Raw genomic sequence first — 24,325 nt, forward strand, 5'->3', positions numbered from 1 at the left:
GGGTATATTCTGTTTTCCGTATCCCTTCCGAAATGTCAGATAGGAACAAACCCAGTGCTAAAAAGATAAGCCCCTGTCGCGTTTTTGTCGACAAAGTCAGAGTCGATGAATGAAGAATTGCGCGAAGAGTGAAACCAAATCTACCTATCGAACTGTCAAACCGTCTACCTATCGAGCAGACCAGTAAAACAGAAGACAAAAACGAACATTCATTCAAAGAAGTCTCTTCACGTAACTCTCTGTATATAGACTCTGGACAAAGTGTACTTCAAACATGATCAAAAGTATCAAAAGTATATTCGGACCCATTTAAAAAAATAATGGTCTAATATAATATAGTCGTTATTTGAGCTAAAAAAAAATAGCCAAGAGCATGTCGTGTTATTTAATAAAATCAAGATTTTATCAAAAGTTTTAGAACCCTATTGTAGAAGCGATAAGATTCCAACGATGGCTAAGAGCTTTAGGATCCCGATCTAATTTCCAAGTTTCTGACGAAGGAACTTTATTAATGCAAATTGCAAATAAAGCTTGCAGGTCACAACGAAACTTCGATATTTTCGACAAAAAACTGTCTGTAAAATATCTCACTATTTCAAGACATCTTAAGGAATTCAAGAATCGTCTCAAAACTTCACGATTTTAAATGATATTTGACCAAAAAGGCGTAGAATCATATATATAAAATCCCAGAGTTGTCTGTCTGTCAGTAACGCTTTGAAATGTTTCATCGAAAAGTTTCATTGAGCGCTACAATAGTAATTTAAGAGCACTACAAGTCAATTTGAATACTAGAGCATTACAACTGCTTATTTAGAGCACTACAATGGTTATATGATAGAATATTCTCAAACTTTCATCATTGTCGTTTTCGTCTTAATGAACTTGGTAGATAATCAAAACCTAAATAACACAAATGCAACTAAATTGTAATTTGGTCGGATTTAATTCGGGTTGTGGTTGGATATATGATTCATAACGATGTTTGCCCATTCCAACCTAGGTTCAAAGACGAATTCTACATAAGCAAAGGCCAGATTATGAGATGAATGTGCAACAAATATTCGAGTTGTTTTATTTACAGTAAAACCTACACTGCCCATAACTGAATTTTTGTGACATTCGACAAAAGTAGGCATTGTGTAGCAAGTAAAGTGTGCTTTTTATGGCAGTATGCGAGAAAACTAAAATTTCTTAAAATTATTGATAACTCAAAAGTGCTTATTTAGGGCTGAAGTTTTGTACAACTCACGGTGAATGGTCAGAAAACATTTCTGATACAAATTTCATTGCTACTTCATTACGAGGCTCATGTATAAGCTCAATGTGACTGTTATGCGATTAAAATTGCCAATGTAGCAAAACAACTAGGTATTTTTTCTGATTTTTTTAGAACAATCTCACAGATTGCAGTTAGTTGATCGAAAGTATTTATCTTTTGGTACTCTCCACGGTATTAACAAGAAATTGTCAAAAATGTCGAATGTGAAAAATATCCAGTTATGAGCTGAACATGAGTCGATGTTCCATAGCTCTATATCGACTCATAGAATCATACTAAAACCAAAATGTTATGGCTACAATGACTGTCCCTTACAACAGGTTTCCAATCATTCCTGTACCATGTATTGATATTTGAGGCGATGGTAATTCCTCCCTAATGGTCCCCTCCTTACTGTGATTTTGAAATATGACAATATATTACTGCAATATTCGAGAATTATCGATAGGAGTATTTTTTAATTCCTAGAATTTTCTGGAGCTTTTGAAATATTTCACAACAGGAGAAACACTACAACAGGATTTAAAGCTATAATTATTTTAGATTAGAACATTACAACAGCATTTAGACCACGTGGTCGATTGAGTATGGTCAGAGCATAAATTTAGGCGATTTTGAGATCATTAGTATCATGCACACAGATTGCTGTGTGCGTTTGAAATGCAAATATCAAATGCGGGAACACCAAATGCGGGAAGATTTTTCACAAGGAAGGCGATGTCATAGATAGATTTTAATTGCTAGGTTGGCGGTGATTTTTATCACGGTTGCCAAGAGTCCTTTGATTAGTTTGTGTTACCGCATTTGGAACGCATTTGAACAAGATTTGCACGTCAAATGCAAACAGCAATACATAACGTTTCGCTATACAATTTCGTTGGAACGTGGCTAGCCACGTTGGGTAAGCTAGTTTTTGAAGAAATTTCAAGATTTCCAGAGAAATCCTAAATTGCGCGTATAAATATGAGATTTGCATAGAATCCCGTAAAACTCAAAAACAATTTCGACTAAAACTCTTAAATTTTGGCAAAGGTTATAAATTGAGGAAAAGATTCGGTTGACACAATGTAGATTTTAGTAGAAATCGAAGAATTTCGACATAAAGTTTGAAAATTTCACTGGACTCCGTAAAGGTTGGACTGGGCTCCGCAAGAATTCAAGATTTTCATCGCAAATTTTGGCAGAAAATATTCCTCTAGTAATAGGGTCCTAAAGCCCTGTCCCAATTTCAGTATCAAATGCATAAGTTTAGACCAGAAACACATGTCATTGGTTTGAGTCCAAAAACAAATTTGTTTCCGGTTTTGAACAATGCTCTATCATGTTTTTGGATAAAAATAAGATTTCATCAACATTTTTACGACCCTATTATCGTGGAAAACTCTAACTTTATACAGATATAACGAAGACCCGTTTAAGCCTTCTATGATCGAATATCAACAATCTGTCTGACAAATCGGAATTCCGACTACAGATACATCGAGATTTTGTTCGCAAGATTTCCGGTCAGTTAGTTTCGTTCCATGAATCGGAGAAGAAAATTGTGGCCGGCAATGACAGTTGTCAATCCTTTTCACGTCGTACTTCCGATTGGAGAGCTGTGCTCCTTTCCAAATATATCTCTATCGTCTAAGTCCAAAAGACGTGCAGATTACCCAATGAATTTAAAGTTTTAGCAGAAAATAGCTAAAGACGTATAGTTGCTCTACTCAGAGAAATATCAGTAAGAAATCACATAATTTGTGAAAAAATCCAAACAAATTATTCATAAATTTGTTCTATTAAAGGCGCTTTGTCAAATGTACAAATATTGTGCTTGGTACGATTGAATCATCAGGTAAACATCAGCTTCAACTCATACAGAGTCTCTGTATCATTCCTAGCTAAATATTTGTCATCGTGTACTGATAGAGCTATAGTAATTCGAAGACTGGACTTACACCGCCATGCCTGCCGACAACCCTTCCGTCGACGATCGCCACAAAAGCAGAGCCTACTATGTTTATAACTACAAATTTTAATCTCCCCATCACGCAAAACGACGACGTGATCGCGACGAGGCCGTTATTGTTGCGGCATTTGCCACTCGAGGGGCTGTGTGCGTGTGATAGTTCCTAACGCCTTTACATATAGCGCACGTCGTCGTCGTCGGCCAATGGCATCGTTGTGTTAGTGAGCTCACCGCAGCAAGCGGTGATAATATAGCACAGCTGCAGCGCAGAAGCCCCATCTTCTTCCGCGCGCCTACTTGGACTGCATGCATACGTGCCACCCCGAATGAGGGTACAGTCAATTTTTCAATAACATTACGCCATCGCGAAGCTTCGGCAAAAAAAAAAACTATGATTTCGAAATGACCAAATTTTGGCGATCGAAATAATGCGTCGTGATGAAATGTATCCATTTTCCAGTAATACAACGCAATTATGCTGCAAACAATTGATTTTCAGATACTTAAGGGAAATTTCCATGAATGGAAATGTTATGACCTCAAAAGCATATTGCGCTTCATGAAAAGGTGAGATCGATTCCACAAAAATCTAAAAATAGAACATATTTTTCAAAACTTTAAGTAAACATCAATGATTCCATATTTCAAGTAAACACTTGATAAAAGTTCTATTAATAGAAAAACGAAAATCGTAATACGTAATTGAACGATGACTCAATACGCTTGTCATCTGAAATATTTGTAGAAAAACTCGGCAATTCGTGATAATTTCTCCATCTTTTGGGAAATTGCGCATCAGAAATTTGTACCCAAAGTCGATGAAGATTGCTGAAATCTAATCATAATAACATTTTTCCTCACCATCTTCTGCGCTTTTTTTCTTGTTCGCATCCAGAAAACGAAAACAACAAAACCGCTCTTCCATTATCCGATTCGGTACGTGCACATGGGCACACACTCACAGAAACGAGAGAAGTTAAGGTGTACTTACTTGGCTACCGTTCGAGGCCAGCGCTAGAGCTTCGGCTCCGGTTCGACACCGCCGTCGCCGCCGCCACCTGAGAGACTCTGAGGGGCTGATGGCTGCTGCTCTGTTGGAAGATGAGCCTCATTCACAACAGATCCGGTCTTGTTCGGTCGGTCGGTCGGTCGACATCGGACAGCGTATTACGTGCCAGCTGCGAGCATTACAAACACACGCGAGCTTCCATCGCACTACACAATCACCGAATGGCGATCTTTTTGTTGTTCTGTACTTTTTATATAGGCTTCGGTATATACGCAATAAGAAAAACGGAGCGAACGAGCTCACCAGCACGAATACGCACACGCACACTTCGATCGGCACGAGGTCGCGTGCAGAAAAAAGCATATGCTCACGCACACATCGAAGAGCGCGAGGGAATGGGATTGCTTCCTGGTATGAATGCGCCAAGTGGGGTCGTGGCAATGATGACACCACTACCGACGCGCGACGGAAAACTGACGATGCTGCGACAAAGGGAAAGCAAAACAGGGCTTGTTTTGGATGATTGTGAAATACAAGTTCTGAATTTTGTATGAATTTTACATTTTAAACGTTTGTAAACCGATTGTTTCATCATTTGACAGGGATTTTTATGTCGCATTCAGTTTCGTCCTTGATTTTCGTTGACAATATCAACGAATCAAAAACTAACTTCATCTCAAACCTAAGTCCAAGTTCATGACAAAAACTGCGCAATTCAACTGCAACAGAAAACTTCCAGAAGTTTCCATAGCTCCGAGGCACAACGATTGAACGATAAAATGTCAGTCTCGGAAAAACTATTTCTCAGTTTTTTTCATTCCACCCAACAGGTTATCGATTTGCCTTCCGTTGCACCAACAACAGCTGATGATCGGCGGTGGTTGTGGTGTGCGCAGTGAAAGGAAAACAACAACAAAACCACAAAAACCAAACAGTATGAGTATGAGGATTGCATTTATGGTTCGGGTAAATGGTATATACGGCGGGCGTCTTTGTGGTTGATTGAGCGATTTGATGGTGATCACTGTGTCTTGGGCCTTTGAAAATCGATGGATGACTTCCATTTGCCTAACATTTGAAGATTATTCAAATATTTAGTGCGAAAGTCTATAACTAGACTTTGTCCATAGTTTTTTTTCATTTAGATGCACTCAAAAGACGACCGTATTCAGTATGCAGACTTCCGAACATTTCCAAAAATGTTACGCTTGCACGCAATGTTGTATGATACTGTAACGCTACTTTTTTAGAGCTGCATCTGCTTGTTTATAGTCAACAAGTTGGTATTCCCAGGCGGTTTTGGCACAAAAAAAGTACTGGAAATTCTCAGCAGCTAATATGTCGCTTGAATGTCTCGGCTTGAGGATAGATGCTCTCCGATATTTAAAACAAATGTCATAAAATGAGCTCACCATTTCTCAATCTACACGGAGACGAAATTCAACTCAATTTTGGGTTGTTTCAACGCAATTCCGTAGTTGAGCCCAATAACTCAATTTTGGCTAAATTTCCAAAGTCCCTACTAGGTAGTTTGGCTTTAATTCCATTAGAAAAATATACTCAATTTTGGGTTGATTTAACGCAAAATTGAGTTCTTTCGACCCAAACATAAGAAAAGTTGCATTTACCCAAATTTGGCTTATTGGGCCAAAGTACCCCCATTGGGTAGATGCAGCTCTCTCTATTTTTGACAACATTCGTGTGGGAGAAAGAGAAAACCGAGAGATTTTGGGTTGAAACTATAATCGATATACTTAATTTTGTGTAAAGTAAACTCAAAAATTAGGTAAAAATATTTCTCCGTGTATATTCCTATTTTTTCAATGGTATTCGATTCAAAAAAATTTTCAAGGCTTAGAATAGATTTCATAACTATTTTCAAAACTTGCTTTCTTCTGATATGCGGCCGCTTTACCCTAATAAAGAGAGCGTGAGTTCGATAGAACCATGCAGACTTCCTGTCTAATAGTTTTAGTTTTATTAAGGTTTTATAGCGCCAAGGGTTATCGTGTCGAAAAGTTGATCACGAAGTTGACAGTTCCAACAGATAATCGAAGTGTTTGAACCTTGTTGCTCGAAGGTCAAGTTATTAGAACAAATCGTCGCATTGAAGTCGCCCATGTAGATCTTGATATCGCTTTTTGCAATTTTATCCACTTAAAATTTGAAGAAATTCCAGTGTACATTCGGGGAAATTCCCCGAAAAGATTTTCCCATGAAAATTTTTAAAATTTTTCCGTAGGAACTTTTTTGGAGAATTTTTCGTGGTAATTCTTAATAATTTCCGTGGGACTCCTGGACAATTGACCTATAAATTCCCCGAGGAAATCCTAAGGAATTTTTTGTGTCAATTCTGCGAAATTTTCCTTGAAAATTCTGAGATTTTCAATTCCTGTGGATATTCTGGATTCTAATGCACATTCCAGTGAACTTTCTTCTGGGGATTTTACTGTCAAAATTCTGGGAAATTTCCACGTAAAGTTCCGTGGAAGTACTTGGAAATCTCCTGTGAAAATTCTGCGAAGCTTTCCGTTTAAATTCAGGAGAATTTCCTATAGAAATTCTTGGGAATTCCTCTTGGAAATTCTGGGGAATTTCCCATAAAACTCCAGGGTACCTTCCCGTGAAAATTTTGTGAAATTTCACGTGGTAGTTCTAGGGAACCTCGCGAGAAAATTTTGGGAAATTTTCCTAGGAAAATCCAATGAATTTCCCGAGGAAAATCTGAAGAATTTTCACTTGGAAGTTTCCCGAGGAAATCCTGGGGAACTTACAGAGGAAATTCTGGAGGATTTCCGTACAAAATCTGGGGAATTTGGCGTGGAAGTTGTGGGGAATTTCGCGTGGAAGGTCTGGGGAATTTCCCGAGGAACTTCTGTGGAATTTTCAGAGGAAATTGTAAAGAATTTACAGTGGAAATTCGGGGAATCCTGTGGGAATTCTAGGGATTTTCGCGTGGTAATTCTGGGGATTTTTCCGTGAAAATTCTGACGAATTTCTCGTGGGAATTCTGGGGAATTTCCCGTCGAAATTCTGGGTAATATCCCGTGGAAATTGTGAGAAATATTCCATGGAAATTCTGGAAAATTGTAGAGAGTTCCCCGTGACAATTCTGAGGATTTTCCGTGAAAATTCAGGGGAATTTCCCGATGAAATTCAGGGAAATTCAACATCTAAATTTGAGGGAACTTCCCGTGGAAGTTCTGGGGAATTTTCCGAGGAAATTTTGGGGACTTTTCTTTTCATGACAATTTCCCGTGAAAATTCTGGGGGATTTTGCGTTGAAGTTCTGAGGAATTTCCCGAGGAAATTATGGAAAATTTCCTAAGGAAAATCTGAATAATTTTCCGAAGAGATTTTCCAGAGGAATTCCTGGGGAACTTCCAGAGCAAATTCTGTTGAATTTCTCGAGGAAATTTAGAGGACTTTCCCGAAGAAATTCAAGGGAATTATCCGAGGAAATTCAAGGACATTTCAAGAGAAAATTCTGGGGAATTTCCCGGGGAATTTTCGGGGAATTTTCGGGGAATTTTCAGGGAAAGAATTCAGGGGAGTTTCTCGAATAAATTAAGCAGAATTTTCTGTGAAAATTCTAGGGCATTTCAGGTGGAAGCTCAGCGTAAGTTCTGGGGAAATTTCCTATGAAAATTTAAAGAATTTCCCGAGGAAAATCTGAAACGAGGAAAATATAAAGGATTTCCTGAGGAAAGTCTGAAGAATTTCCGGAGAAAAATCTGAAGGGTTTCCCGTGGAAAATCTGAAGGATTTCCCAAGGAAAATCTGAAGGATTTCCCGAGGAAAATCTGAAGGATTACCCGAGGAAAATCTGAAGAATTTTCAGAAGGAATTCTGAGGAATTTCCCAAAGAAAATCTAGAGAATTTCCCGTGGAAATTTCCCGAGGAAATTCTTGAAAATTTCCAGAGGGAATTCTGGAAAATTTCCCGAGGAAATTCAGAAAAATTTCTCGAGGGAATTCTGAAGAATTTCTCGAGGGAATTCTGAATTATTTCCCAAGGAAATTCTGGAGAATTTCGCGAGGGAATTCTGAAAAATTTCCCGAGGGAAATCTGAATCATTTCCCACGGGAATTCTGGAGAATTTCGCGAGGGAATTCTGGAGAATTCCCCGAGGAAATTCTGGAGAATTTCCCGAGGGAATTCTGGAGAACTTTCCGAGGACATTCTGAAGAATTTCCCGAGGAAAATCTGAAAGATTTCCCGAGGAAAATCTGAAGGATTTGTCGAGGCAAATCAGAAGAATTTCCAGAGCAAAATCTGAAGAATTTCCCGAAGAAAATCTGAACAAATTCCCGAGGAAAACCTGAACAATTTCCGTGGAAATTTCCAGAGGGAATTCTGGAGAACTTTCCGAGAGAATTCTGGAGAACTTTCTGAGGAAATTCTGGAGAATTTTCCGAGGGAATTCTGGAGAATTTCCCGAGGAAATTCTGGAGAATTTCCCTAGGGAATTCTGGATAATTTTGCGAGGGAATTCTGAAAAATTTTCCGAGGACATTCTGAAGAATTTCCCGAGGAAAATCTGAAATATTTCCCGAGGAAAATCTGAAGGATTTGCCGAGGCAAATCAGAAGGATTTCCCGAGGAAAATCTGAAGAATTTCCCGAAGAAATCTGAACCAATTCCCGAGGAAAATCTGAATAATTTCCGTGGAAATTTTCCGAGCAAATCCTGGAAAATTTCCAGAGGGAGTTCTGGAGAATTTTCCGATGGAATTCTGGAGAATTTCTCGAGGAAATTCTGGAGAATTTCCAAAGGGAATTCTGGAGAATTTCCAGAGTGAATTCTGGAGAACTTTTTGAGGAAATTCTGGAGAATTTTCCGAGGGAATTGAAAGATTCCCCGAGGAAAATCTGAAGGATTTGCCGAGGCAAATCAGAAGGATTTCTCGAAGAAAATCTGAAGAATTTCCCGAAGAAAATCTGAAGAATTTCCCGAAGAAAATCTGAACCAATTCCCGAGGAAAATCTGAATAATTTCCGTAGACATTTCCCGAGGAAATCCTGGAAAATTTCCAGAGGGAATTCTGGAGAACTTTCCGAGGGAATTCTGGAGAACTTTCTGAGGGAGTTCTGGAGAATTTTCCGAGGGAATTCTGGAGAATTTCCCGAGGGAATTCTGGAGAATTTCCCTAGGAAATTCTGAAAAATTTTCCGAGGACATTCTGAAGAATTTCCCGAGGAAAATCTGAAAGATTTCCCGAGGAAAATCTGCAACGAGGGAAATCTGAAGGATTTGCCGAGGCAAATCAGAATTTCCCGAGGAAATTCTGAAGAATTTCCCGAAGAAAATCTAAACAAATTCCCGAGGAAATTCTGAAGAATTTCCAAAGGGAATTCTGGAGAATTTCCCGAGGGAATTCTGGAGAATTTCCCTAGGGAATTCTGAAAAATTTTCCGAGGACATTCTGAAGAATTTCCCGAGGAAAATCTGAAAGATTTCCCGAGGAAAATCTGCAACGAGGGAAATCTGAAGGATTTTCCGAGGCAAATCAGAATTTCCCGAGGAAAATCTGAAGAATTTCCCGAAGAAAATCTAAACAAATTCCCGAGGAAATTCTGAAGAATTTCCCAAGGGAATTTTGGAGAATTTCCCGAGGAAATTCTTGAGAATTTCCCGATGAAATTCTTGGGAATTTCCCGAGGATATTCTGACGAATTTCCCGTGAAAATTTTAGAGCATTTCCCGTGTGGAAATTATGAGGAATTTCCTGTGGAAATTCTGTGGATTTTGTCGTATTAATTATGACGATTTTACCGGGGAAATTCCAAGGGTTTTCCCGTTTAAATTCGAGTCATTTTCTTGTAAAAAATCTAGGTATTTTTCCATGCAAATTCTGGCAATTTTTCCGGGAAAATTGTGATGAATTTCCCGTAGATATTCTGGAAAATTTCCCGTGATATTCAAGGGAATTTTTCCGTGGAAATTCTGGGTAATATCCGGTTGAAATTCTGGAAAATATTCCGTGCAGGTTCTGGGGAATTTTTCTTGGAAATTGTGAAGAATTTCCCGTGGAAATTTTGAGGATTTCTCATGGAGAATTCTGGGGAATTCCCCATGGAAAGTGTCGGGAATTTTACGTGGAAGTTCTGGGAAATTTTACATGGAAATTCTGGGGAACGTCCTGAGGAAATTCTGGGTAATATTCCGTGGAAATTCTGGCGAAATTCCCTAGAAATTCTGGGTACATTCTTGTGTACATTCTGGGCTATTTCCCTTAAAATTCTGAGGAATATGCCGTCGAAATTCTGAGGAATTTCTCGTGGAAAGTTTGGGGTATATTCCGTCGAAATTATGGAAAATTTCCTGTGGAACCTGTAGTAAAAAATCCCATTGGAATTCTGGAAAATGTCCCGTTGGAATTTTGGGAAAATTTACTGGAAATTGTGAATAATTGGTCTTGGCAATTCAGGGAAATATCTTGTTAAAATTTTGAGGAAGTTTCCTTAGAAATCCTTAGGGATTTCCCGTGTATGTTCTAGGAAATTTTATGTGAATTTTTATGGAATAGTTCTGTGAGTTTTATATGAATTTTTTTTTCGGGAGCCTCTAGAAAATTCCCGAAGGAAATTTAGGAAAATTTCCCCAGCATTTTTTTATGAATTTTGCGAAAAGATGCAAGAGAATGAACAGAAGAAGTAAGTTTCCAGAGAAAACTGTGGGAAATTACTCAATGAAATTATAAAAACAAATCCCAACGAAATCATGTAAAAATTCCACCGAAAGAGAATGTTCCAATGAAATGTGAAAAATTTCTCGATCAAATCAGGAAAAATGGTTTTCTGTTCTCTGAGTAATTTTCTGTGAAAAATTTCAGAAAATCAGCAACTCTCTTTTCTTCACTACCTGGGTATATATTACAGTTTCCTTCTCTTACCTCTATCTTTCAATATGTTTACCTCCAGACACCTCCGCTGCAGGGTGTGTGATGTACCTGATCTCCAACAGGAAATTCTTTCTGTCGAAATTCTGGAGTTTTTTGCTTTGAAACTTTTGTGGCATCTTCCAGAAAATTTTGGGAAATTGTCCATGTTCTCTGAGGAGTTACCAGTTAGAAATTTTGGGGACGTTTCAGTTGTTTTTTTCTGGAAATTTTTAGGACTTCTGGTAATTTATTTGTACAAAACTATAAATCCTGAACCATAGGATTTGTAGGAGAAGCTTTGCATGATCTTCCCAAAACATGCAAAGCTGCTGAAGAATTTCCCGAGGAAAGATTCACCGAGGATTTCTTTTTTTTAGAATTTTGCAAGAAGATAAAAGAGATTTTACCGAAAAACAAGATGAGATTGATCGGAATGCATAACCCTCCTCGTGAAAAGTTCGAATCAACATTTTTCGTTAACATGTTTTTGATGCATGAAAGGTGTTTCTCTGTCTTATATTTATGTGCTTATAAAAAATAAGGTTTTTTCAAAGATTAGGCATATTTTTTCAACTTTTAGAAGCAATGTTTAGCATAATTATGAATGGCACTATCGATGATTCATGCCTCTCACATAAGTTCTGCAAATGGTATGAGCTGAAAATGGTTTTGTATCCATAAATATGTTCAATTCAGGAAAGTTAACAAATTACTATAAGGAATGAGGAATTTCCTCAGGAAATTGCCTATTTCCAGGCGTATTTTGCGGTTCAAGGTGTTTATAATTTTAAAGTAAATGTATAAAAAGTAAATGACTTGAAAGTATTTGGTCTTTATTTCGGATTCAGGGGCCATGATTTTAGTAAGTAACGGTATGTTCAACAATACCGGGCTTTGTTTACAAGGGTGATCAATGTTACCCCAAGCCAGCTAAGCCAAAAAATCCTCCAAACATTATTTTAAACTATCATCAAACAAAATACACTATATAGTCACGAGCCTGATCAATGTTACCCCGAATTACGGTACCAACGAACTTTTCGAAAAATTCTAAAAGAAATACTTATGAAGTTATGGGAAAACACCAAGAATATTTCGAGAAATATCCAGAGAATTTCTCGTGCAAACATAGGAGAATTGTTCGATGAAATTCTGCAAAATTTCTCGAAGTTCATAAAGTTGTTCGAGTTTAGTCGAGGATGAATTACCAACTAGTGAGCTCGTTTCATGCCTATGATAACTAATTTTTTATCATGGCAACATTACGTTAATGTCATTTTCAAACAAACTATGAATGATTCGTCATTACAAGAGTCGACTTCTGTTGCATATAAATTTAATATACACATAGTTCGTCATTACGAATGTCGACGTTCTCTTATCTTCTACCAATATCTTTCCACCAGAGAAAAAAATGTAAAACTAGTTTTAAGTAAGAGTCGTGTTTCTCCTCCTTATCCATAGATCGCATCTCCGACTAAAGGTGACTCCCAGATCTTTTTCCTCGATAGCTAATCAACACCCATCCCGTGGTGATCGTGGAGATGCAGAGGTATTCTCGTTCTCTATAAGCAACAATCACTACACACTAACAATCCTCCCCCATCCCAACTGACTGTGAGGACATGGCCTCTTTGCTTAGACGATCCACTGGACTGTAAATATAGATTGAAAGTGGAAGTTTTGGTGTTTCAATAGTAAGTCCGAACAAGTCAGGTAGGAAACTAGAGAATGGTGTGTGGCACAGACGAATGGATCACGAGTTCAATAAAAAAGAAGTGAAAATGTTAATCGTATAACATACGGCAGACTTCAGTTGAATGGACTGGTCACATAGTGCGAATGTAGGAAGAAATATCAGCAGGGTACCAGAAGAAGTTCAGCGACTTGTGGAAGGCAACAACGCTGGCTATACGCAGTGAAAAAGGATCTAAACTTTCTGGACAACTGTCCAAGACTGACGAAGTTGTAGCTCTGGAGCTCTATAATAGCCTGACAATGGCGTGATGCTACACTCCAGCCATCAAGGTAGGACCCATTCACAAATTTCATAACGCTGAGGGGGGGGGGGGGGGGGGGGGGGGTGTCCTGGTCGTGTTACAATATTTTCCGTTTCATGATCTTCGCTATAGCATCGATCAACCAACCCAGAATTAAATCTTTACCGGCATGTTCTCAGATTTTCCATTAAAAGAAGAACAAAATTTAGCATTAAAGATACAAATATACTTCAATAAGACTATCATTCACTGGGTACTGGTTCAAGACAATCGTTTAACATTTTCCAAAAGGAAACTTTTCTGTGATCCCGCGCTTTGGCATGTTTCATACAAACAATTGAACGCATCTTAATACTATAATTTAAGTGATTCCTTCAAGACCTCTTCTTTTTTTTAAGAATACAAGCACTTCCGTAGAGCACCAAAAAGAAAAACCATACTTACCACTTCCCATCGATCCTCGGTGACACTTCGCGATGTCTCCGTTACTAATTAACTACCCACTTGTATGTATTCTGTGCTGCGGTGAAGACGACGACAATGATTGCGGTGATGGAGGAGGTGGTGAACTCTGTTGCACGAGTGCCGAGACGGGATTTAAGACATGGCATAATTCATCAAGAATTTCTACACGGGAAGAGAGGAAGCAGAAGGAAACCGAAACTCATGTAAAAACGTATGCGATGATTTATCACCCATATATTTAATATAAAACTCTGGGCGCTGATGAAATATGGGATCAATTCGCGCGGAAAAGTGCATCTCACTTACCTTCACCGGGGGAAGCGAATTGGTGATGGTCAGTCCGATGCTTCGAAGGCCCACAATCGGCGGGAAATCGGTCGTGTACAGTCGCTGAAGACCGTGGGTCGTCAGAATTACGGGAACGTTGTGCCGGAGACGTTCCTGTTCGTATTTGACTAGTTGTGCGAGGTTGTTGAGGCCGAGGCCACTGTAGTTGGCGTCCGCCAGGACATCCGTCAGACACTGGACGTCTCCGAAGCCGAGGTTGACGCCTTGCCCGGCGAGGGGATGTACGCGATGGGCGGCGTCACTGCAGAAGAAGGTGATTCAGAACTTGGAAATCAAACGAAGAAAGTTTGAACTTACCCGATCAAGCAAACGCCGTGTCCAACGTAGGTGCTGGTGTGACCCAATCCGAGGGGGAATGCGGCGCGAGACTTTTCAACCACGGCTTCCACCAGTGGTGGCTGTTCCAAGCGTTGGCCCGTGGTGGAAGTGATGAACGAATTTACATTCTTTAGAACTTCTTCGATGACGTTGTTCCTTGGATAGGATTTGGTCTGAAAACAGATCATTGAATGAATTCTTGTCCCTAAGCACATTTTTACCAGGTGTTTAAACTCACCAAAGCTTCATTGAGTGCTGCCACGAACGAGTGATCATCCAGATGTAGCAATCGCTTTGCTTCCGAAATGCTAGTGGACCAGACCAAAGAACTCATTTCGTCATTAAGAGGCAACAAGGCTACTGGTCCCGTCGGAAGGAATCGTTGCCAGGCCGTGACGTTGTTGGCAGCTGCGCCGCCTAGCTTCAGGGTTGCCACCACTCCCATCTGGTCGTAGGCCAGTGTGAAGTTGTCCACTCCCATCGTTCGCCGGACCAGGGAATTGTATCCATCGGCACCGACCTGTAAGAGGTAAGGAGTGGAAACGAAGCACAATTGTAATCATTAGCACATTCTTGACAACAACAGAACTAGTTTAGAGCGTTTCACAAGCTTTTAAAACGATTCGAACCTAACAATGCATTTCTATAGATTAATCTTTGTTAGATCATGAATACAACCAAATATAGCGGAAATTTGAAGAAACTTCAATGGTGATGTGAAGAATTTTCCGAGGTAATGGCGGAGAACTAAACGATAGAACTAAATTTCAACACATAAATTCCAAAGAAATTCGGAAAAAATAACAGAAAATTTTCAAAAGAAATGCCGTCACACACCGTTTTCATGCACGTCGCCAAAGCGGTATTCAGGATAATGATCGCACGATAGTTTTCACATTCCAGTTTGTCGATCTTTTTGAAGATGGGGCATACGACCCCTTGCTTCCACTCCTCCGAAAGCTGTTCTATTTCCCAGATTCTGACAATCAGCTGGTGCATACAGGCGGCCAACCTCTCCGGGCCCATTTTGATGAATTCAGTTTCAATACCATTCTTAGTTTAAAGAGGGGCCCAGATAGCCGTAGCGATAAACGCGCAGCTATTCAGCATGACCATGCTGAGGGTTCGAATACCACTGGTCGAGGATCTTTTCGTAAAGGAAATTTTCTCGATTCCCAGGGCACAAAGTATCATCGTACCTGCCACACGATATACACATGCAAAAATGGTCAATCGACAAAGAAAGCTCTCAGTTAATAACTGTGGAAGTGCTCATAAGAACACTAATCTGAGAAGCAGGCTTTGTCCCAGTTGGGACGTAACGCCAGAAAGAAGACGAACCATTCTTATCTGTTGATGGCATCCTTAACTTCTCTCAATGTAGGAACAGGTTGGTTTCCTTCATCCGCCGTACTGACGTAGCCACTTCCTCCGCTGTCTTGACCCTATGCGTCTGTGATTTCCGTGCCATTCAGGTGTTTGTCGTAGTGCTGCTTCCACCATTCAATCACCTCACGTCCGGCCGTCAAGATGCTAGCGCCACACAGCTTTTTCGGAATGTGTCAAGCTTCTCGTAGAACTTTTGCGTTTCTTGTAAACGATGCAGCTGCTCCATTTTTTCACAGTCCTTCTGGTAGCCTTATCAGATAGGATTTCAACCACTAGATGGCGCTAATGAGGATGCAAATATGTTCTACGCTTATGGGATATCGTCATTTTGGGGGTGTTGTTGAATATATCGTATGCGTTTAGATATAACACAGTACTGTCTTCGGTGAAGTTTCAGTACTCAGTACAATCTACCTTCAATAGTTGAGGATTATCCTCTTAGTTGAGAACTTGACCAGTAGGGACGCTTTTTTTTCACTATGAACCTTGAAAGATGAATGTAACGTTTGTAACATATGATATCTCTAGATCTTAATGAATCAGAATGTCGATGTCTTCGGCAAAGTTGTTCAGTGACTCAAGGGCTGACATGCGGTGGTTTTTCAGATACGGAATTTTGCCACCAGGCTGCGTTGATGAGCATGAAGCTCTTGTTTAGCAGATATTTCAGAAGCCTGATCACTTAGAAAAATGGCGTATTCGGCAAAGTTGTTCAGGAGCCCGGATGCTATCTGCATTTGAGCCATGAGAGCCAAAATTCTGAATCAACTAGGTCGAACGATGATAGCCCTCGACCTACTGAATAATTTTCCCGAAGACGTCATCTTTCTTAGTTGTCAGGATCCTGGAAAAAGCTGACCAAGATCATAATTTGTTGTTCTAAGGTAATTATTGACGATCATAATCAGCTATTGGTTTGTTGGAGATAAGAGATAAAAGATCAAAAATAATGTCAAAAATTAATATGGAGAAGTATCGATCAATATCGTGTTAAGATATTATAAGAACAAAACAATATCTGGCAAGTTTATTGATTTAACAACAAATCAATATAAAAATATGATCTGACAGTTGGCGAAGAATAAAAATAATCAAAAAGTCGGCAACCAGGATCGAACCCTCGACCTTCAGATATATAACACAGAGATGCAAACCATTCGGCTATGCCTATCAGATAGAAGATCAAGGAAATAAGAGCATCATTTTCTTCGTTTTTTGAAACTAATTTTGCTTCTAGAGGTTGTTCTGACGTCACACTGTTCAGTCCGCCATTTTGCAGTTGAATGTGTTGAATGTCAAAGAACTAATTTTGATCTCGTTTACGTGTGTTTAGATGTTGAGCTATAGCGCTAAGATTTATAAAATTATCGAACATCTTTTCAGTATCAAATTGAGATATGCGATCGTAATCGTCTCGATATGTGATTTTGATTTTTCCGTCTGCCCGGGAAAAGTTTAATGCTCACTATTTGTCATTTGTCGATTTCACCACATTATTTAGGGCTATACTCTCAACAAAAACTGTTCTTAAGAAGATTCTTCAGGATTACACTTTGATTTAGTGTGAATTGATAGATTTGTTGCAAAATGCTAGCATACAAAGTACATCAACGTGGACAGTCCGAAGATTAAAAAAATGATTTTCGTGGAAATTCTGGAAGTATCTTTCATGAAAAAGTTGGACTGTATCATGAGAAATTTCTAAACAATGACAATTCCAAACAATGCTCGAGGTGATTCTTAACAATTTGTTATTAAGAACATCAAAAATCCGGAGAACATCTAAGGGGAATCAAGAATTTTCAGATGAAATTGCAGAAAATTTCCCTGAAAAGTTCTGGAAGAGTGTCACAGAAATTTTTAAGGATTTGCCGAGAATATCCCGGACAAATTCTTGATAATTATCCACGGAAATTTTGTACATATAATTTCCAGTGAAAATTCTGGACATCTGGACAAGCTCTACGGAATTTCTGGATAACTTCTCATGAATTTTTTTTAGTCAATTATGTGTTTTCATTCATTTTTTGAGAAATTTCCCTGAGAAAAATACGGCGAATTTTCCTGGAATATTCTAAAAAAAAAACTTTTTAAAGAAATTCCAAGCAAATCCTGAAGAATTTTCCGGGGGAAAAGTTATGATTTTTCCGTGAAAACTCTGGTGGATTTCCCGAGGAAATTCTGTAACACCGCGCAAAATTTTTTTTAACAGTTGCCCGAAGAAACTGGGGAATTTCCCAAGGAAGCTCAGGAGAATTTACCGATGAAATGTCTGTATAATTTTCCAAGTAAATAAAAAAAAAATTGTGAGGCAAATTTTGGAAAATTCTATAGATTTTTCCGAAGAATTTAGAAAAATCTCCCGAAGAAATGCCAGATAACTTTAAATGAAAATCAGTGGAATTTCATAAGGAAATGCCTGAGGTTTTTTAAAGAAAATACGAATAAATTTCCCAAGGAAGTTCTAAAAAAATTTCCGTGGAAATCCGGAGAAAATTGTTTCGTAAAAAATCCGGAGAATTTACAGCAGAAATTCTGAAGGATTTCCTGAAAAAAAACTACGAAGTTTTCCGAGGAAATTATACAAAATTTATTGAAAATATTCTGGAGAATCCCATGGAAAGTTTAAAGAAAAACAAACCATAATTTTCCAAAGAAAATACTGAAAATTTTCCAATCCTTATGTAAATTTTAATGAATTTCCAGGAAATTCCGACAAGATTCCACGAAAAAAAATCCCAAAAAAAAAACAAGAGAATTTTTCGAGAACATTCTGAACTATTTTCTGAGAGAGTTTTTAACTATTTCCTGAGAAAATTTTCGAGAGTTTCACTATGAAGTTAGTCATGAGGAAATTTTTCAATGGAATTTGGAAAAATTGCTGAGGAAATTGAAACAGATTTTCCATGGAAATTTTGATAAATTTCCGAAATCAAATTCAGTGGAATTTCCCGGCGAAATTAGGAGAAATTTCATAAAGAAGTAAGAATGATTTTCCGATAAACTTCCAAAAAAATTAACGACAAAATTCTTGAAATTTTTCCGGGAAATTTCTATAAATTTCCGAAGAAATTGAAATTATTTTAAGAATAAAAATCTCCATGAATTTACCAGGAAGTTTCTTTTGCATTCTCCTATGAATTGGACAATTTCCTAAGAAGATTTTTCAAGGAAGCGGTGTTCAATTTTCTCAGAGTGTTTCGTGGAATTTTACGAAGAAGTATCAATAATTTTAATGCGAAATTGTTCAAAATTTCCTATAAAATTATTCGGATTACGCCCAAAAAAAACCCCGTAATTACTTTAAGAAGATGCCAAGAATTTTTCTGGAAGACTCTCCAGAATAGCCAATATTAGTTTTCTTCAATTCCGCAGGTGAATGACCAGAACTTTTTTTTTTTAAGTTTATCCTAAAATGTTTAATCCAACTAAAAGTTTTTCAATTTTTTTTAAATGTTCCCTGTAAATTTAAACAAATTTATTTGTAAGCTTCCAGACGTATTCTGCGAAAATTTCTACACTTTCTAGAAGAAATTTTTATGAGATATTCATGATAATTTCTTAAACATTCCACTGGAAATATTATCCAAGCAAATTTCGTGGGATTTTTTTCTATATTAATTCCAAATAACTTTGCGTGGAAATTCCAAACAATTCTCCGTGGAAATTACCGAGAATTTTCCATGGAAATATGTACCAAAGAATTTGATGCATAAATTTTAGATTTTGGTGACTTTTCCGAGAAAATTATGTAAAATTACGCGAGGAAATTCTGAAAAATTATCCGAGGAAACTCTGGAAAATTTTCCGATGAAACTCTGAAGAGTTTGCAAGAAAAAATCCCGAGAATTTTCCAATTAAATGCCAGAGAACTTATCGAGGAAATGTCAAGAGAATTTTTCGTTGAAATTCCAGAGATTTTTCCATGGAAATTCCATTTATTTATTTATTCATTTTTTTTAGTAAAAGATTGTCCTGAAATTGAAAAAAATAAAGTTTCCTATCTGTATAAAATCCAAAGAACTTTCCGTGGAAATTTCGGTGGAAATTTCCGAGAATTACAGTTAATTTTTCGTGGAAATTCCATAGAAATTTTCCGAGGAGTTTCAAATGAGTTTTCCGTGGGAATATCAAAAACTTTCCGTTTAAATTCCGCAGAACTTTCCGTGAAAATTACCGATAATATGGCACTATGTACTAGAGAACTTAGCGTAGAAATTTAAAATAAGGTTTTCGTGGTTTAACGTGGAAATTTCAGAGAAGTTTTCGTGAAAATTTCAGAGATGTTTTCACGAGCACTTCAGAAAATTTTCCACGAAAACTACAGAGAATTTTCTGCGGAAATTCCACCAAATTTTACAGGAAAATTCGGGTGACTTTCCCGAGTAGGCTATAGCGCGAGCATATACTTAATAATTTCCCGAGAAAACTATGAGAAATTTCCAAGAAAAATTTCAGAGAATTTTGCAATTAAATACTAGAAAACTTCTAGAGGAAATGTTTCTTAAAAATTAAGTTTAAAATGCCTGAGATTTTTTAAAGAAAATACGAAGAAATTGCTCAAGGAAGTTCTAAAGAATTTTCCTTGGAGATCCGGAGAAAATCCTTTCGTAAAAAAAACCGGAGAGTTTACAGCAGAAATTCTGAAGGATTTCCTAAAGATAATACACGAAGTTTTCCGAGGAAATTGTACAAAATTTATTGAAAACTAGTGGTCCCGGCAAACTTTGTCTTGCCATCAAGTAGGCTGTTGGAAAATGTCAATGGAACCTCTCATACAAAATGACATATTAGTACTCTCCCGTTTAACCAAATTTTCCGAAAACTTTCCCAAACTTTTTCGTCACACGTCACACGTCGGAACCCGAAACAACCGTGGAAGAATTATGTAAATCGGTTGTCCCGTTCTCAAGCCATTTTGTGACATACAAACACCACTCCATTTTTATTTATATAGATAGATATTCTGGAGAATCCCATGGAAAATCTGTTTTCATACAATTTTCCAAAGAAAATTCAGAAAATTTTCCTTTTCTCATGTAAATTTTAATGAATTTCCAGTAAATTCCGCCATGATTCTATAAAAAACAATCCCAAAAAATATCGAGAGAATTTTTCGAACATTTTGAACTATTTCCCGAGAGAATTTTTAACTATTTCCAGAGACAATTTTTGAGAGTTTCACCACAAAATTACGAAATTTTTTCTAAAGAATACCGGACAGTTTTGTGAATGTCCTAAGGAAATTTTTTAATGTCATTTCTAATTAGTTCCACAAAGAAATTCAGTTTTTTTTTGTAGAAAATTAAAATTAAAAATTTGGATATATTACCAAGGAAGTTTAAAGGAATTTTCAGAGGAAATTTTGATAAACTTCTCAACGAAATTCAGTGAAATTTCCCGGCGAAATCAGGAGGAATTTCCCAAAGAAGTTCGAAGAATTTTCTGAGGAACTTCCAAAGAGCTTAACGACAAAATTCTTGAAAATTTTCCGAGAGACTTTCTTGAAATTTCCAAAGAAATTTCCGGTCTATTTGAGACTAAAAATCTCCATGAAATTTCCTATGACATTTTTTTTTTTAAGGAAGTGACGAATTTCGTGGAATTGCATGAAGAAATATCAATAACTTCAATGCGAAATTTTTCGTAATTTCTCATTAAATTCTCCTGATTTTGCCAAAAAATACCCCGTAATTACTTTGAGAATTGAGAACTTCTTTTCCCAGAAAACTCTCCAGAATATCAAAGTTTAGTTTTCTTTATTTCCGCTTTTTTTTCAAGCTCATCCTGAATTTCCGCTGGAGATTTCTTAGAATGTCTATTGCAAATTCTTAATAACTCTACAATGAAAATTAACCAGAACTTCTATATATATTCCGCGGAAATACACTTTTTAGGCGAAATTTTTATTTATATTTATGATAATTTCTTTAAACATTCCACTTGAAATATTTTCCAAGAAAATTTCGTGTGATTTATTTTTATACTGATTACAAAGAACTTTCCGTGGAAATTCCAAACTATTGTTCCCGGGAATTTTTCATGGAAATATGTACCATAGAATTTAACGTACAAATTTTAGATACTTTTCCGTTTTCCGCAATCACGTGGAAATTTCACAGCATTTTCCATATAATTTTCCGGGTGATTTTTCGAGAAAATTATGGGAAATTGCGTGATGAAATTCTGAACAATTTTCCGAGGAAACTCTGAAGAATTTCCCTAGGAAACTCTGGAAAATTTCCAAGAAAAAATTCAGAGAATTTCCCAATAAAATGCCAGAGAACTTCTCGAGGAAATGTCAGAGAAATTCACGTTGAAATTCCAGAGATTGTGATGAAATTTCCAAGAACATTCCGTGGGATTTTTATCTGTATGAATTCAAAAGAACTTTCTTGGAAATTCCAGAGAATCGAACGTCGAAATTCCGAATAATTTTCCAAGGAAATTCCAGAAAATTTTTTTTGGATGTTTCACATAATTTTCCGGGAAAATTCAGGTGAATGAAATTCTTGTGATTTTCCCGAGGAAACTATGGAAAACTTTCAAGAAAAATTACAGAAAATTTCGCAATAAAATACAAGATATCATCTCGAGGAAACATCAGAGAATTTGTCGTTGAAATTCCAGAGAGTTACCATGACAATTCTATATTTCTTTATTCTAAAAAAATCTGTTGAAATTTCTAGGAAAATTTCATGGGATTTCTTTTTGTATGAGTTCCAAAGAATTTCCACGTGAATTCCTGTAAATTATCCGGGGAAATTCCCGAAATTTTCCTTGAAAATATATACCAGAGAATTTAACGTGGAAATTTCGGATATTTTCCGTGGATATTCTGGAAAAAAAAATTCGTGGAAATTTCACAGAATTTTCCTTAAAATTCCATAGAACTTTCCGGGAAAATCATGGCAAATTTCACAAGGGAATTCTTGTGATTTTTCGGGAAAGTTATGGTAAATTACGCGAGGAAATTCTGAACAAGCCTGGGGATTTTTTTTTGGAAGCTGTGAAAAATTTCCAAGAAAAATTCCTTGAGGAAACATTAGAGAATTTCTCGTTGAAATTTCAAAGATTTTCCCATGGATTTTTTTTTTTCTAAATATTCGGTTGAATTTCCAAGAAAATACCGTGGGATTTCTTCCTGTATAAATTCCAAGCAACTTTCAGTGGAAATTCCAGAAAATTATGTACCAGATAATTTAACGTAAAAATTTCGTACAATTTTCCCGTGGAAATTCCAGAGAAATTTTCGTAAAAATTCTACAGAATCTTCCGGGAAAGTTCTGGTGAATTTTTCAAGGAAATTCAGATGACTTTCCCGAGAAAATTATGAAAAATCGCGCGCTGAAATTCTGGTGACTTTTCCGAGAAAATTATGAAAAATTGCGCAAGGAAGTTGTGAACAATTTCCCGAAACAATTTTGTAGAATTTTCCAAAGAAACCTCATGAGAATTTGCAAGAAATATCTCGTGGAAATTTCAGAGAATTTCTCGTTGAAATTCCTGAAAATTAAAAAAAAAACTGCTGTAATTTACCAGAAAATTACGTGGGATTTCAATATAATTTCCAAAGAACTTTCCGTGGAAATTCCAGATAGTTCTGCGTGGAAATTTCTAGAATTCTTCTTGGAAATATGTACCAGAGAATTTAACGTGAAAATTCCAAAGAAATTTTCGTGGAAAATTCACAACATTTTCTGTGTAAATTCCACAGTTTTTCGGGAAAATTCTGGTGAATTTTCCAAGTCAATTCTAGTGACTGTCACAAAAAAAAATCCCGCGAACAACTGAACAATTTTTCGAGGAAACTCTGGTAAATATCCAAGAAGAATTCCAGAGAATTTCGCATTGAAAAACCAGAGAACTCCTCGAGGAAATATCAGAAAATTTCTCGTTGAAATTCCATAAAAGTTCTATTTTTTTTTTCTAAAAAATGTTGTTGAAATTTTCAAGAAAGTTTCGTAGGATTTCTAGTAAAAGTTTTGCTATGTGTAGTTACCCAAAGAAGTTTTGCAAAGCATTCCGGAATTCAAAGATTTTGTAAAAAATCTGGAGATTTTTTACCAGAGTTTATGGACCATTTCCCCTGTATATGTGGGTGAACTTGTCGGGGAAGCTCTGAGGGAGGACTTCAACGGGATTCCTGCAGATATTCCTTTCAAGGATTCCCTCCAGATAACTTTCCAAGCTTATCCATGAAGGCTTGTTGATTTTTTTTTTTCCAGGATTCCTTGCGGAACCGTTTTTGGATTCCTTCTTGAATCCTATAAAAAAATCTTTCTAATATCTTTTTCAGGATTCTTTCAGTAATCTATTTCAGGGTTCTTCAAGGAATCTTTTTTAGTATTCATCATGGAAACCTTTTCAGGTTTCCTGCTGCAATCTATTTCAGCACTTTTTTCGGAATTAATAATAATTTTAATATTCCTCTTTGTGGGGCCCAGATAGCCGTAGCGGTAAACGCGCAGCTATTCAGCAAGACCAAGCTGAGGGTCGTGAGTTCGAATCCCACCGGTCGAGGATCTTTTCGGGTTGGAAATTTTCTCGACTTCCCAGGGCATAGAGTATCTTCGTACCTGCCACACGATACACGAATGCAAAAATGGTCATTGGCACAGTAAGCTCTCAGTTAATAACTGTGGAAGTGCTCATAAGAACACTAAGCTGAGAAGCAGG

General features: G+C 37.2%; 1 protein-coding gene across 1 annotated transcript in view; it reads right to left on the reverse strand.

The window, feature by feature from the left end:
• Positions 1-13,330: 13,330 nt before the first annotated feature.
• LOC5564252 (ubiquinone biosynthesis monooxygenase COQ6, mitochondrial) overlaps positions 13,331-24,325 on the reverse strand; it is a 92,756-nt gene continuing 81,761 nt past the window's right edge. The window contains exons 4-7 of the mRNA XM_021839017.1: positions 14,496-14,777; positions 14,237-14,430; positions 13,898-14,180; positions 13,331-13,753 (exon numbers count right to left, since the gene is read on the reverse strand). Coding sequence (XP_021694709.1) covers positions 13,724-13,753; positions 13,898-14,180; positions 14,237-14,430; positions 14,496-14,777 — 789 coding nt within the window. The 3' untranslated portion in view covers positions 13,331-13,723. The remainder of the gene's footprint in view (positions 13,754-13,897; positions 14,181-14,236; positions 14,431-14,495; positions 14,778-24,325) is intronic.

Source organism: Aedes aegypti, chromosome 1, assembly GCF_002204515.2.
Source record: "Aedes aegypti strain LVP_AGWG chromosome 1, AaegL5.0 Primary Assembly, whole genome shotgun sequence".
Taxonomy (NCBI): Eukaryota; Metazoa; Arthropoda; class Insecta; order Diptera; family Culicidae; genus Aedes; species Aedes aegypti.